Raw genomic sequence first — 13,713 nt, forward strand, 5'->3', positions numbered from 1 at the left:
AGCCAAAAAAGTGAAAATGTTATGCCACTTGGAAGACGGAGATAAAAAAAAATGATAGATTTTCCCCTGGTACTAAATGTTTCTACTAATGTATAGAAAAAACAAAAACAAGGAAAACCAAATCCGCTGTAGTGAACGGCGTAACGGCACAAGAGAGACAAAATGGATAAAAGTCCAAATATCCAAACGTAGAAATACAAAAAATGCAAAAGTCCCTCTGCATCAACGTCCTCCGTAAATATTAGATAAAAAAATTAATTGATGCAGGACGTTGATGCAGAGGGACTTTTGCATTTTTTTGTATTTAAATGTTTCTACTGCCGGACTTATCTCCACAATCTATAAAATATTAATTAACCCCGACCCCTCAAAAGTACCAAAACATGAATACATGAAGAAATGGGAAACTTTCTTGGGAAGGGAACTTCCGCTGGAGACCTGGCAGATAGTGTGGGAAAGGGCGGCTAAAGCATCTCAATGCATCCAATACAAAGAAAATCAATATAAGCTGTTAATGCTATGGTACCATACACCGGCATTATTACATCATATATATCCGGACTCTCCTGATGTCTGCTGGCGGTGTGGAGCGGGGGGAGCGGATGTACCACATATTTTTTGGCTTTGCCCAACTATACAACCATACTGGTTCACAGTTACAGACATCCTTTCCTTGGTTCTTAAATGTCGGATCCCTATAGACCCGAGTACCTGTCTGTTAAACCTTTACCCAAAAGGAATGAGCAAACACACCTCCAGATTACTTCTTTATCTCCTTACAGCAGCAAAGTGCCTAATCTCTGTAAAATGGAAACAAGCCACAGCACCCTCCCGGATGGAGCTTTGTACAAGAATACAAGAGATACGCACCCTAGAATACCTTACCGCACTCCTACATAACACAGTAGAAACATTTAACCACATATGGGCCCCATGGGATGATTATTGGACGGGTCGGACGGTTTGCTAATGAGATCGCTTCCACAATGGGGAGCACCCACTATTTCGCTAAATTAGATACCATCCTACACCCCTTCCCTCATGTTTCCAGTCTATTGTCTGTCTTTCCTCACTTTCTTTGTTGATTATATCTGTTTATTGGACCTGTGGCCCTAGGAAAACAACCTTAAGGGCTTTTATTGTTTTATACGAGTTGGTCTATGTCAGTTGATAAGACCCTGTTGATCTACTTTGTTAAAACCTAGATACCTTGCTAAAAATGCTACTTTTCACCTGTATGTAGTGATTTGAAAGATGTATAAGCTGTAAACCTGAAAAACGAAATAAAAATACAGTTAAACAAAAAAAAGTGTAAAAAAGTAAAGTTTTATAAAAAGAAGTCTAAATATGACATCTTGGGATACCTGGGGATACCCATCAGAATATAAAAAATGATTGTTACCAGTGGTGAACTGGGTAATGGAAATGGGGATCAAATGTCTGAATCAACATTTCCCACTCAGAAATTGGGTCGGCCTCTGGGGACAGGAAACTCCAGGTCTTTAAAAGGCCGGTCTCACCTTTAGTAGTATCGTGTCCTCTGGTGGGGACCCAGGAGAACCTCAGTGAGGTTCTTTTGGCTCTGTGTTGTTTGGGCAAGTCGGGGAAGAGTAGTCCCTAGGTGGCCACAGCCTCCCCCTTACGGAGGCTTACCTCAGTCTAGGGATGGGTCAGGGTGATAGTGTGATGCTGCTGGGTGGGGGTCAGTGACACCTTCAGTGGTTGAGGAGGTCTGGATATGGCATGGAGAGTCATGTCTCTGCCCCACTTCTGCCGGGAATCGGAGGTGGGGTGCTTGTCGGCGTCCCACATCTCTGGTGACATCACAGGGTGGAAAATTTAGATTGAGATTCCACACAGTGGTCTCTGTGTGTATTCCACGCCTACAGCCAGCTGCAAGATCCATTTCAGCTCCAGTACCTGCTGTTTCGACAGAGAAACTAGAAAAGTTCTTGCTACACACACCACTTGCACCAATAGTACAGATGAAGGTGAGCGGATAACACCATGATAATAATTGAGGAGTAGTCCGATTGGTGGTGAGTATGGCCTTAATAAGAACCAGTTTACAGGCTTTCTTATCTCTTTATTTGTGATTGTTTTTAGAGGGAAGAAACCCCTAGTGTGAAATCCACGAGTAGTACTAAAAACAGGTAATGTAAAATCTGTCTTCCTACCTCATATCCTAAGCCATCCTGTGACTTCTGTATACAACGTATGATTTCTCAGGATCAGTTAGTGCTATTAGAGACCATGTGCTACTTTATACAACAAGAGGTACGCAATTCAGTTAAAGCTGTTGTCAAGGGTGCCCCTCAACCCATATCCCGGATGCCTCTCTGTGTCCCTGGAGCCAGCCTGCATGCTCGCTTACCTGCCCGCATCCTAGCCTCCATGGGCACATGCACATCGGCTCTGTAAGATTTAAAGGGCCAGCGCGCCAATAATTGTCGCTGGCTGGCCGGCCGCCTGGCTTGATAAATTCCACCCCTTCCTATGTCCCCTGCCGGATCTTTGTGCTTCTATGCTATGTTCTTTGCCCTTTTGCGATTTATACTGATTTCCGATCGTGACCTTGATTCCGTTCCTGACTTCACTCCTGTGCTGCCTGTCCTGACCTATTGCTATGTCCCCGACTCTGATTCTGTGTTGCCTGTCCCCAACTACGCTTTTACCTTACGACTCTGTACTACGTCTGGTGGCCACTGGGGACAAAGATGCACCTGTGGAGCGACCTGGTGGTACCAAACCACAGCAAGTCCAATATTAAAAAATATTGTTAGTAAGGAGTCTACAGAAAGGGTCACTTATGATAAGAGGAATAATGACGACTCTGGGACTATTTACGGCCTCTAACCCGGCAGTCCCTTGGGCGATGCTCCATCCCAGGCCTCTACAACTTCATATGCTCTAGCACTGAAATGGAAAACAATCCAGTCTGGATCAGAGAATTCCTCTTCTTTGGCAAATTTTAAGGTTCCTCGATTAGTGGTTGGTGGAGGAGAACCTTTTAAAAGGGGTTGTCCTGGAGGCAGGAGAAGAGTCTGTCTTGTAACAGATGTGGACTCCTGAAGGTGGGGAACCCGGTTAATAGGAACATCTTCTTTCAGGCACCCTGGGACAAGGACAAACATTCAATGTCATTTGAACTTCAGGGAGTTAAGAGCCATCCTCGAAGCAATAAGGGCATCTCTGAAAATCAGTTTGGGAAACGGCTTGAAGATGCACTCAGACAATGGGGCAGATTTATCAAGCTGTCTGAAAGTCAGAATATTTCTAGTTGCCCATGGCAACCAATCACAGCTCAGCTTTCATTTTACCAGTGCTCATGAATATTTTAAAGGGGAGCTGTGATTGGTTGCCATGGGCAACTAGAAATATTCTGACTTTGAGACAGCTTGATAAATTTGTCCCAATGTGACAGCAGTAGCCTTCATAAATCGGGAAATGGGTGGTTATGGTCACGGACCCAGCTTTTTCTTCCTAAAGATGTAAAGAGGGCTATAGAAATCTAATTTGTGGAACTCCCTGTCTGAAGATGGCTTGTCACAAAATTAGTCTAATCTACTAAGAATGATGAAACTTAGAGGCCAGTTTCATCATTCTTAGGAGATTAGACTCATTTTGTGACAAGCCATCTTCAGACAGGGAGTTCCACAAATTAGATTTCTATAGCCCTCTTTACATCTATCTGGCTATCTGACAGTTTCCTTGTCCTTTTTAGCAGGCAGAAATAAGGGAAAAATATCACCAGCTTTAGCCATATCCAGAAGGATCAAGTTGGCTATTAGTTCAGCGTATACCATCTAACATACAAAAAGGAACTTTCCCCTGTAATGTCAGATGCTGCAAAACCTGCTCTCTGATTTCGAACAGATACGACAAGATACAGATCCCCAGCACACAGCAGGAATATAACCTCCCATGTTTCACTTCTAATGTGGTCTACCTGATTGTGTGCACAAAATGTCCATGTTGGACAAGCTCGGATACGGTCTCATAGCCACACAATAAAAGAGGATCAGAAACATCTACCTGTGGCAAAACATTTTTGCAGTCCTGGCCATAATACCTTGGATATGAAAGTTATAATATTAAAGGGCAATTTCCAGTCATAAAATGAGACAAATTTGGGAATACATTATTATTATTTATTACCCTCTTTGACACCCTCCACACAGGACTTAATAATAATAATCTTTATATAGCGCCGTCAAATTCTGTAGCGCTTTACAAATCATAAGGGACGTATGCAAATATAATATTAGATTACATAGAACAAAGTCATATTGAACAATAGGAGTGCGAGCCCTGCTCACAAGAACTTACATTCTAAGAAGATGAAGGTGTTGACACAACAGGTTGTATAATGGTCCAGCCATTCTTTGGAACGGAACAATATAAAATAATAAATAAATTAAATAAAAGTTCTGCTGCTTGAACCAGCCATCAGCCGCCATCTTATTTACAGGGTCCAAGGTAAAAAAGACTGTAGAGAAGCCTGGAACTTGGAATATATCTGCTGTATGCCAGATAACAGACGGGAGATAGGACATAGGATAGATTAGTAAAGGGAGAGTTCACGTTTCATGCAGTTAGCGACTGATAGGCTTGCCTAAAGAGATGGGTTTTAAGAGCATGTTTGCTTTTTTGAAGGGTGGGTATTAGTCTGAGAGTCTGGGGAAGGGCATTCCAGAGAATTGGAGTGACTCACTAGAAGTCCTGGAGACGTGCATGAGAGGTTCAAATTAATCTAATGTCACTGGCAGATCGAAGAGCACGAGAAGGGCGATAGACTAAGATGAGAGAAGAGAGGTATGGAGGTGCAGAATTATTCAGAGCTTTGTGGATGACGGTTATTATTTTAGAGTGAATAGGGAAGAGATGCAGTCATTGACACAAACTGGAGGCATCCGTGTAGCGTTTGGTCTGAAAGACGAGCCTGGCTGCTGCATTAAGAATAGATTGCAGAGGAGAGAGTTTAGTGAGTGGAAGACTGATTAGTAGGGAGTTACAGTAGTCTAGTCGAGAGTGAATAATTGCAACAATTAGCATTTTAGAAGTTTCAATTGTCAGAAATGGTCGGATTCTGGAGATGTTTCTGGGATGCATGCGGCAAGAGTGATCGAGAGATTGAATGCATGTTGAAAAGGAGAGTTCAAAGTCCAGCACAACCCCAAGACAGTGAGCCTGCTGCCTTGGTGCTATAGAGATCCCAGACTGAGATGGAGAGGTCAGGGTTCGGTAAGTTAGTAGACGGTGGAAAGACAAGAAGTTCAGTCTTAGAAATAGAACACGATGTTGGAGACAGCAGCGAGACATTCACTAGTGTTCTGGATTAAGGCAGGGGTGAGCTTATGTGCAGAAGTATACAGCTGGGTGTCATCAGCATAGAGATGATACTGGAAACTGAATCTGCTGATGGTCTGTCCATTGGGGAAAGTATTGAGGGAGAACAGAAGAGGACCTAGGACTGAGCCCTGAGGAACCCAGACACTGTGAGAAAAATGAGAAGAGAAAGAAAAGAGATCCAGAAAAATAGACACTGAAAGTGCGGTCAGAGAGATGGGAAGAAAACAGAGTGCAGTGTCCTTTAGGCCAATGGAGTGAAGCATCGTGATGAGGAGTTAGTGGTCCACAGTATTGAATGCTGCTAATAGATGCTGCTAGGAGATCATTGGAGACTTTAGAAAGTTTCAGTGTAGTGCATAGAGCGGAAACCAGATTGCAGGGGGGTTGAAGGAGTTAGCTGAGAGATGGCGGGTTAGTTGAGAATAGACCAGGCGTTCCAGGAGTTTGGAGATGAAAGGGAGGTTAGAAACTGGTATGCAGTTAGTAGCATTGGATGGGTCTAGTGAAGGTTTCTTTAGTAAAGGGGTAACCGCAAAGTTGATAGTAAAGGGGACAACACCAGAAGAGAGAGAGAGAGAGGTTGAAGTGACTGCTGGGGAGAGAGACTGTACGAGATGTGGAGAATGGGGTCACTGATGCAGGAAGTGGGTCGAGCAGAGGAAAGGAGCCTGGACGCTTCTTCCTCACACTGGCTCAAAGGAAGAGAGTGAACAAGATAAGGCACCGGAGGGAAGGGGATTAGTGGGGTGAGAGGCTTGAGCAATTATTTCCTGGAAAATACAATCAATTTTATCCTTAAAGTGGCCAGATATTCAGCCCCAAGGTCTGTAACAGGTGGCTGCACCTTTGGTGTTAGTAAGTAGTGAAGAGTATCAAAGAGCCTTTTGGGGTTGTTAGAGAGAGGGGATATTAAATTAGTAAAACAGACCTGTTTAGCAAGGTGAAGGGCAGAGTTATAAGTTTTTAGCATAAATTTGACGTGTAAAAAGTCTGCAGATGTGCACGATTTTCTCCAGACATTCGGCATTCCTGGAGCACTGCTGAAGGAAACGAGTTTGTTCGGTGTGCCAATGTTGCCTGCGTCTGTGTTTGAAAATTTCAGATAGTGAGTGGTGACATTACATCTAGCCTGCTTCTGATGTGATTTTAGTGGTTAGTAGCCTGGTTTGGACAGGTAAAAGAGGAGATGGAGCACAATGCAGACTGTAAGGTTTCTATGAGTTGGTGAGTATCTATTGCATGTGGGTCCGATATGAATGTTGGGTGGAAGGATTCTGAGAAGGTGAAGGATTGCTGAAAGTAAAAGAAAGGAGGTTATAGTCTGAAAGTGGAAAGGAAGAATTGGTAAAATTTAGATATTGAAGATGGTCGGGATAAGAACAAATTAAGTATGTTTCCCTCATTATGAGTGGGGGAATTGAAGAGTTGTGAAAGACCTAGAGAAGTAGTAAGTGCTGAGAGGCAGAAGGGGAGTGTTAACCGGGATGTTGAAGTCTCCCATGATGATGGTTGGATTGTCACAGGATAGAAAGCAAGCGAGCCAAGAGGCAAAGTGGTCAAGGAACTGATAGGGTAAGCCAGGAGGACGGTATACTACAGCCACACGGAGAGAGAATGGGCGGAAAAGTCTGAGGATGTGAACCTCAAAAGATGGGAAAGTAAGAGAGGGTACAGGAGGAATGACCTGGAATGTACATTGAGGAGAGAGGAGTATACCTACCCCTCCTCCCTGCCTATTCTCAGGTCTGGAACAGTGGAAGAAAGTGTAAACCGCCATAAGACCATGCCGCATCCAAGGCGGAGTCATCATGCTGGATCCATGATTTTGTGATGGCAAACATGTCAAAAGACTTCGAAAGAAAGAGGTCATGAACTGATTCTACTTTATTACACACAGAGCGGGCATTCCATAGGGCATATTTAAAGGAAACCTACCCCTTCTGATAGGGCTTACAAGCAGCACATGCCGTGCACCAGCTCAGGGTGAGCTGGTGCCGGCATGTCCGCGGCATGTGCTGCTTATAAGCCCTATCCGAAGTGGTAGGTTTGCTTTAAAAGGCGTTACGGGTGGAGGAGGAGAAGAGGGGATACACAGAATCTTTATAAGGTTAGCAGGGTTTCTATGTAAAGTGTTAAAATAAGCAGAATGTGTGCCTGAGATAGGAGAGATGTCCCCTGAAGCAAGCAGAAGGAGAAAGAAAAGACCAAAGATGCTTTATAGATTTATAAGAAGTTAATTCTTGTTTCACAACAGAATACTGATTAGTTAGTATGGTTACATAACGTATAGAGTGTGTGAGTGGTGTTGGAAGGCGACTACAGGAGTGAGGCATTGACATGGATAGTTGTTATTGGTGGGATAGAAGGACGGTAGGAAAGTAAAACAACCAAAGCAAACAGAGCGAAAATGGAAAACATTTTGAGAAACATAATTGTTCATTTTTCTCTGCCATCTTACCTGTCTCCTGCCCTGTTAGCTGCAATGTATAACTGCAGCATATTTGTCAGAATATTATACTTAGCAGAATATTATGCTAAGCAACAAAAGAATGCAAGCATCCTATACCACACCTACATTTATACAAAATCTATCAAAGGGATTCATTACTTACTACAACCTTAAGATGTATTTTGAGATAATGGTTCATCAGAGACTCCAGAGCTTACAGGCAATGACACTACCCAATTTATCGAATTAAGAACCTGTTGTCTCAACTTTGTTATTGCTATTGTCCTTTTGTTTAGATTTTGTGTGCATTTCTTCTCTGTTCATGGTGTATAAGATCTGTGTCACTTAAAGACTGTTATACCATTCCGATGAAGGGAACATAGCCGCCCCGAAAGTTGCTTGTAACATCTTATATTTCAGTTAGCCATTAAAAGGTATCACAGATTTGCCTGTGCTGGAAGCTCCTCGAGCTCATTCGAGCCCACCTCTTGGGCACAGTTTTGGGAGGTTTCTGTAAACCAAATTTGCCCGGTTGCAATCTAGTCTTCCCCCACACCTTCTATAAGCAAACTGATTTTAGGATGTAAAGTTCTGTCTTCAGTGTTCCCTTCCCCCCTAATTCTATGCTATTCTCTCTGGTTGGGTGCTGTCATGGTGAGAGGGGGATATTGGTAATTGCCCACCGGTAATTTTGTTTCCTTGAACCATGATGGCACCTAGGGTCACCAACCCTTTTGGTTATAGCTCTCACTTCCTTTTCCTCTCCTTCTTCATGGGTGTCACAAAAAAAGTGGTGTGTGGTATGCGTGGAGATATAGGGGCCTCTGGCCAGTCATAATCAAGTATTAAAGGGGTTTTCCCACAAACTAAAGTTAGGGCCTATCCATGGGATAGGGCCTAACTTGCTGATCAGTGGGGGTCTCAGTGCTGAGACCCCTACAGATTTTGAAAATGAGGGGTCCGTCATCGAAATTAGTTAAATCTGTATACATATTGAGCCAAACAATAACGGTGAGGGGTTATTTGGAATGCAAAGTAAAGAAACTGGTGTAAATTAGATTTTTCATCCATTTCAACACATTTTATTTCCAGCTTTCAGTGAATGGCAAGGAGTATTAAATTGTAATGGCACACATCATTACTATGGTAACAGCCGCACAGTCTCTTAGGTCATCACCGGGAGCAGAGAATAAGGGGAGGAGCTGTTAGTGAGAACTGAGGGCTCATGTGAGTTGTAGATGGTGCTTATCTTGGAGATAACTGTGCCTACTTATTAAAAGGCCCATAAAAGTTTTTGGATCATAGAAGCAAATAATTTGTGATTAATGACATTGAGTTTTGTTGTATTTAATTTATTTATAGCATTGTGGGTTTTTGTATTGCATGTTCATATTCCCGGAATACCCCTTTAATCTCTGCTCCTCTAACAAGCTTCAGGGGGAGCAGACTTTTTGCTTCCCTCAGCACCACAGTGCAGATAATCATATGGGGTGTCAATCAAGGACTGGGAGGCATGCCTGTGCAGCAGACTTGTGAATAAACCGGACCTTTGCTTCAAGGAAGACACTGATAGAACTTTCCTCTGGTCATTTGCACCTGAATGTTTAAGTTTACAGCCATGGAAAATTAAAATGTAGGAATATAGGCAATGCGTTCTAATGGCAGTTTATGAATATATTTTTAGTTTTTGGGGTTGATTTGATTTCCTGGTTCCCTTTAAGGTGGCAAGATTTTAAGACTTTTTGGGTCTTCTTGTGTCCAGTAACCAGATCCTATATACTTCCCTATTTTGAAGCTTCCGTAACTGGTCTCCTCTGCCTGTGGTCAGATTTACTTTTCTATGGCAGCAACTTGAATTCTAGAGGTGTCTCTTGCATGTTTCTGAATAAACATTTTCGATTTATACCATATTTAGGCCATCATCAAATTTTATTGAAACAGATTGCACGTGCCATGTCACTTTTACAGAGCCCGTGAGGCAAGATAATTGATTATTATAATTAATTTTCCAGATGAAGAGAATGTGTTTTAAATTTTTAATGACAACAATACAATACTTTTGATAACATTTTATCAACAGAGGGGATTGAAATAATATCCATTCTGTCATTTACTTTTAACAGCTTTTTGCCATTTTTGCTGCCCACCGTGTAGCACGTGCTTTGTTACACAATGATATGGTTAAAATGTTATAAGTAGGGAAGCTGAGTTTTTTAGTTTTTCATTGTTGATTTGGATTCATTAAGCATTGGGACTTGATAGAACACTTGTTCCCATCTGACCTCCAATACTTTCTTGCATATCTCCATTCACATCCCATGATAGGCCAACCCTATCCCAACGCTGGGATATCCAATTTGATCATATGATCTGGTATGATCAATGAATGAGTGAAGCTTAGGGCATTTATGGCATTAGAATATACAAATTTAAAAGAAGGGGAAGATCTTAGGATTATGGTGATGTATTGCTTCTGAAGAATGTTCCTAATGCTGACGGGTAACAAACATTATTATATTCTATGAAGCCTTTTACATGGTTGCCATACAATCATGATTTATGTAACTCTGTGTTACTATTAAAATACTGGACACGACCCACCATTTATTGTTCAGATGTCTCATCTGCTCAGTGGATTGCATTTTGCTTCCATCCTTTTAAAGTCATGGCCTGCTTAAATTTATGTTTTAGAGAGCAGATCCATTTTACCACATTGGTAGGCTATGGTTACAAATGTAGTATTACATACAGCATATGCATTATATAAGTAGCTATAACATTAAGTGGCCATATATATATAGTATATAAAGAATACAGTATTGAGAAATGGTAATGCATGTGTCTTACTGTAAATGCAGGGTTGAAATGGACAAAAGCACAGAAAGATTGTGATTGCCATTGCACTTGACTATATTTGTGTCCGAGTGTGCTAACATAGTTGAAAAGGGGCACTGGTTGACATGGTGCAGCTACAAAGTCTAAAAAGTGGGAACAGGAGCCTAATAAACATCAAGTCCACCAAAACTCTTAGATTGCAGCTCATATATGCATTTTAATGTTTACCCATTTGTCATTTTAGGCTGGTATGATCCGTACAGACAGTGACGAGTTTTTCATAGAACCACTGGAGAAGGATAAACAAGAAGAAGATAATGGTAGAACCCATATAATTTATCGTAGATCAGCCATCAAAAAGTCCATTATAAGGCAGAACAATGATACACACTATGGTGGTAAGTTAATGATTATTGATTAAATGAAATATCAATCTGACCAAAAAGCTATTTTTTACTTGATAAGAATATTATCTTATTAAAAAAGGCTTATGTTCTATTTCTATTATCTATTTACTTTTTTCTTGAGTTTATGAATGATTAGAATCTATAACAGCACCTCCCATCTCGCCAAACAGATCTATATCACTAATCTAATATCATCTCTAAAAATCCGAAAAGGCTCTAAAATACTCTTCATCCCTTACAAACACCAAAGGTTCAGCCTCTCGTTATGAACATTGGAACTGAAGATCTGGCCACCTACTTCAAAGAAATAATTGACTACATTCGCTACAAAATAATTTCCCAATCCAAAATAATCCCCTTCCCTGCACTATTTCACCATGTTTGCTCTCTTCCTTTGAGCTAGTCACAGAGTATGACTTGCTTTCCCCACTACCTGCATCAGTGTTCCCATCCCCTCGCACCTCGTACAGTCTCTTCCCAGTGGTCCCTTCTCACCTCATTAAAATCTTCGACCTCTCTCTCTTCTGGCGTCTATCTCTCTTCCTTCAAGCATGTAGTTGTCACCCCATTATTAAACAAAGATTCCCTGGACCCATCTAGTGCTGCTAACTACAAACTAGTCTCTAACCTCCCTTTCATCTCCAAATGCCAGGAACACCTGGTCTATTTTGGACTTTCTCTTGGCTAACTTTCTCCTTGATGCCCTACAATCTGGTTTCCACTCTATGCACTCTACTGAAACTGCACTTTCTAAAGTCTCCAATGAGCTCCTCATTGCTAAATCCAAAGTTCTTCTTCTGGATCACTCGGCAGTGTTTGATACTGTGGATCATCAGCTCAATAATTATAAGGCAAATGTGGTGCCAATATTCCAAAAAAGCTCTAGAACTTTACCAGGCAATTACAGGTCTGTAAACTTAGCTGCAATTGTGGGGAAAATATTTGAAAAGATACTAAAAGACTACATTCAGGAGAATGTGATATCAAATAGTAAAAGTGACAGCCAGCATGGGTTTACTAAGGATAGACGTTGTCAGACTAACCTAATCCGCTTCTATGAAGAGGTGAGCAGATACCAGGACAGAGGAACTGCTGTGGATATTGTGTTCTTAGACTTTGCAAAGACACACTTGGTGGGTAAAATAAGGTCTATTGGATTGAAAACTAGATGAATGATTCCTACTCAGAATGGTCACCAGTTATAAGTTGTGTTCCCCAGGGTTCTGTGCTTGGCCCACTACTATTTAATTTATTTATTAATGCTCTAGAAGTAGGAATTAATATAACTGTGTAATACAGTCTACGGAGCATGTTCATAGACTGTTGGATGACTTGTCAAATTGAGTGTTTGGTCATCCACTTGGCAAATGAGGTTCAATGTGGATAAATGTAAGGTTATGCATCTGGGGGCTAATAATTCACATGAAACATGTCCTTGTGGGAGTACTTCACGGAGAGACTCTCGTTGAGAAGGACCTGGGCGTACTAGTAGATCATAAATTAAATAACAGCATGTAATGTCAATCAGCTGTCTCTAAACCCAGCAAGATCTTGTCATGTTTCAAAAGTGCTATGGACTCTTGGGTTAGGGATGTAACATTACCACTGTACAAGTCATTGTTTAGGCCTCACCTGATATATGCCATCTAGTTCTGAGCACCAGTCCATAAAAAGGATACCCTGCATCTGGATAGGGTACAATGAATAGCCACAAAAATGATAAGGGGTATGGCGAATCTTGGTTATGAGGAAAGATTAAAACAACTAGATTTATTTAATCTGAGAAAAAAGAGAAGACTAAGAGGGGACATGATTAATTTTTTTATAAAAATGAATGGTGCATACAAAAAATCTGGTGGAAAGTTGTTCAGGTTGAATCCAAATTCAAGCGGGCACTGTCTGTCTGGAGAAAACAAGGTTTTAAGAAGAGTCCAGATGCCTTTTTACACCAAAATAACATTGACTGTTATGTTATATAGAATGTTTTCCCCTAAACCCCTTCATCCAATCCCTTCCTTGGTTGAACTTGATGGACATGTGTCTTTTTTTCAGCCATATAAACTATGAATGAACTATGACAGAGCTCCTCCTCATGATACTTCGTTCCATTAGCCTGAAGGACACTGCACTCTCTTGATTTTATTCCTATCTCTCTGACCGCACCTTCAGAGTCTCTCTCTCACCCCCTCCTTCCCTCATGGCTCAGTCCTTGGTCCTCCTCTTTTTTTTATTATATTCATTTTGTCTACCCAAATAGGAGACATTAAAGCATACACAGGTGGTCCCCTACTTAAGGACACCCGACTTACAGACAACCCATAGTTACAGACGGACCCCTCTGCCCACTGTGACCTCTGGCAAAGCTTTCTGAATGTTTTACTATAGTCCCAGACTGCAATGATCAGCTGTAATATGCCTGTAATGAAGCTTTATTGATAATCCTTGGTCCCATTACAGCAAAAAATGTTTAAATGCCAATTGTCACTGGGGCCAATTTTTTTTTTTGTCTGGATCTACAATTATAAAATATACAGTTTTGACTCATCCTGCAAAAAAAACCAAGCATTCATTTCTGCTTACCGTTCTCCCTATCCTTTGTGGTATCTAAAACTCCCAACGTGCCCTGAACTGCCGGAAATTGTTCTTTCCTTTACTGCAAGCCATTATGTC

General features: G+C 41.4%; 1 protein-coding gene across 2 annotated transcripts in view; it reads left to right on the forward strand.

The window, feature by feature from the left end:
* Positions 1 to 13,713, forward strand: part of LOC140126382 (A disintegrin and metalloproteinase with thrombospondin motifs 2-like) — a 347,949-nt gene that overhangs the window by 65,077 nt on the left and 269,159 nt on the right. For both annotated transcript variants that reach the window (XM_072145781.1, XM_072145779.1), the window contains exon 3: positions 10,881 to 11,034. In XM_072145781.1, coding sequence (XP_072001882.1) covers positions 10,881 to 11,034 — 154 coding nt within the window. The remainder of the gene's footprint in view (positions 1 to 10,880; positions 11,035 to 13,713) is intronic.

This window comes from Engystomops pustulosus, chromosome 4 (assembly GCF_040894005.1).
Source record: "Engystomops pustulosus chromosome 4, aEngPut4.maternal, whole genome shotgun sequence".
Classification (NCBI taxonomy): Eukaryota; Metazoa; Chordata; class Amphibia; order Anura; family Leptodactylidae; genus Engystomops; species Engystomops pustulosus.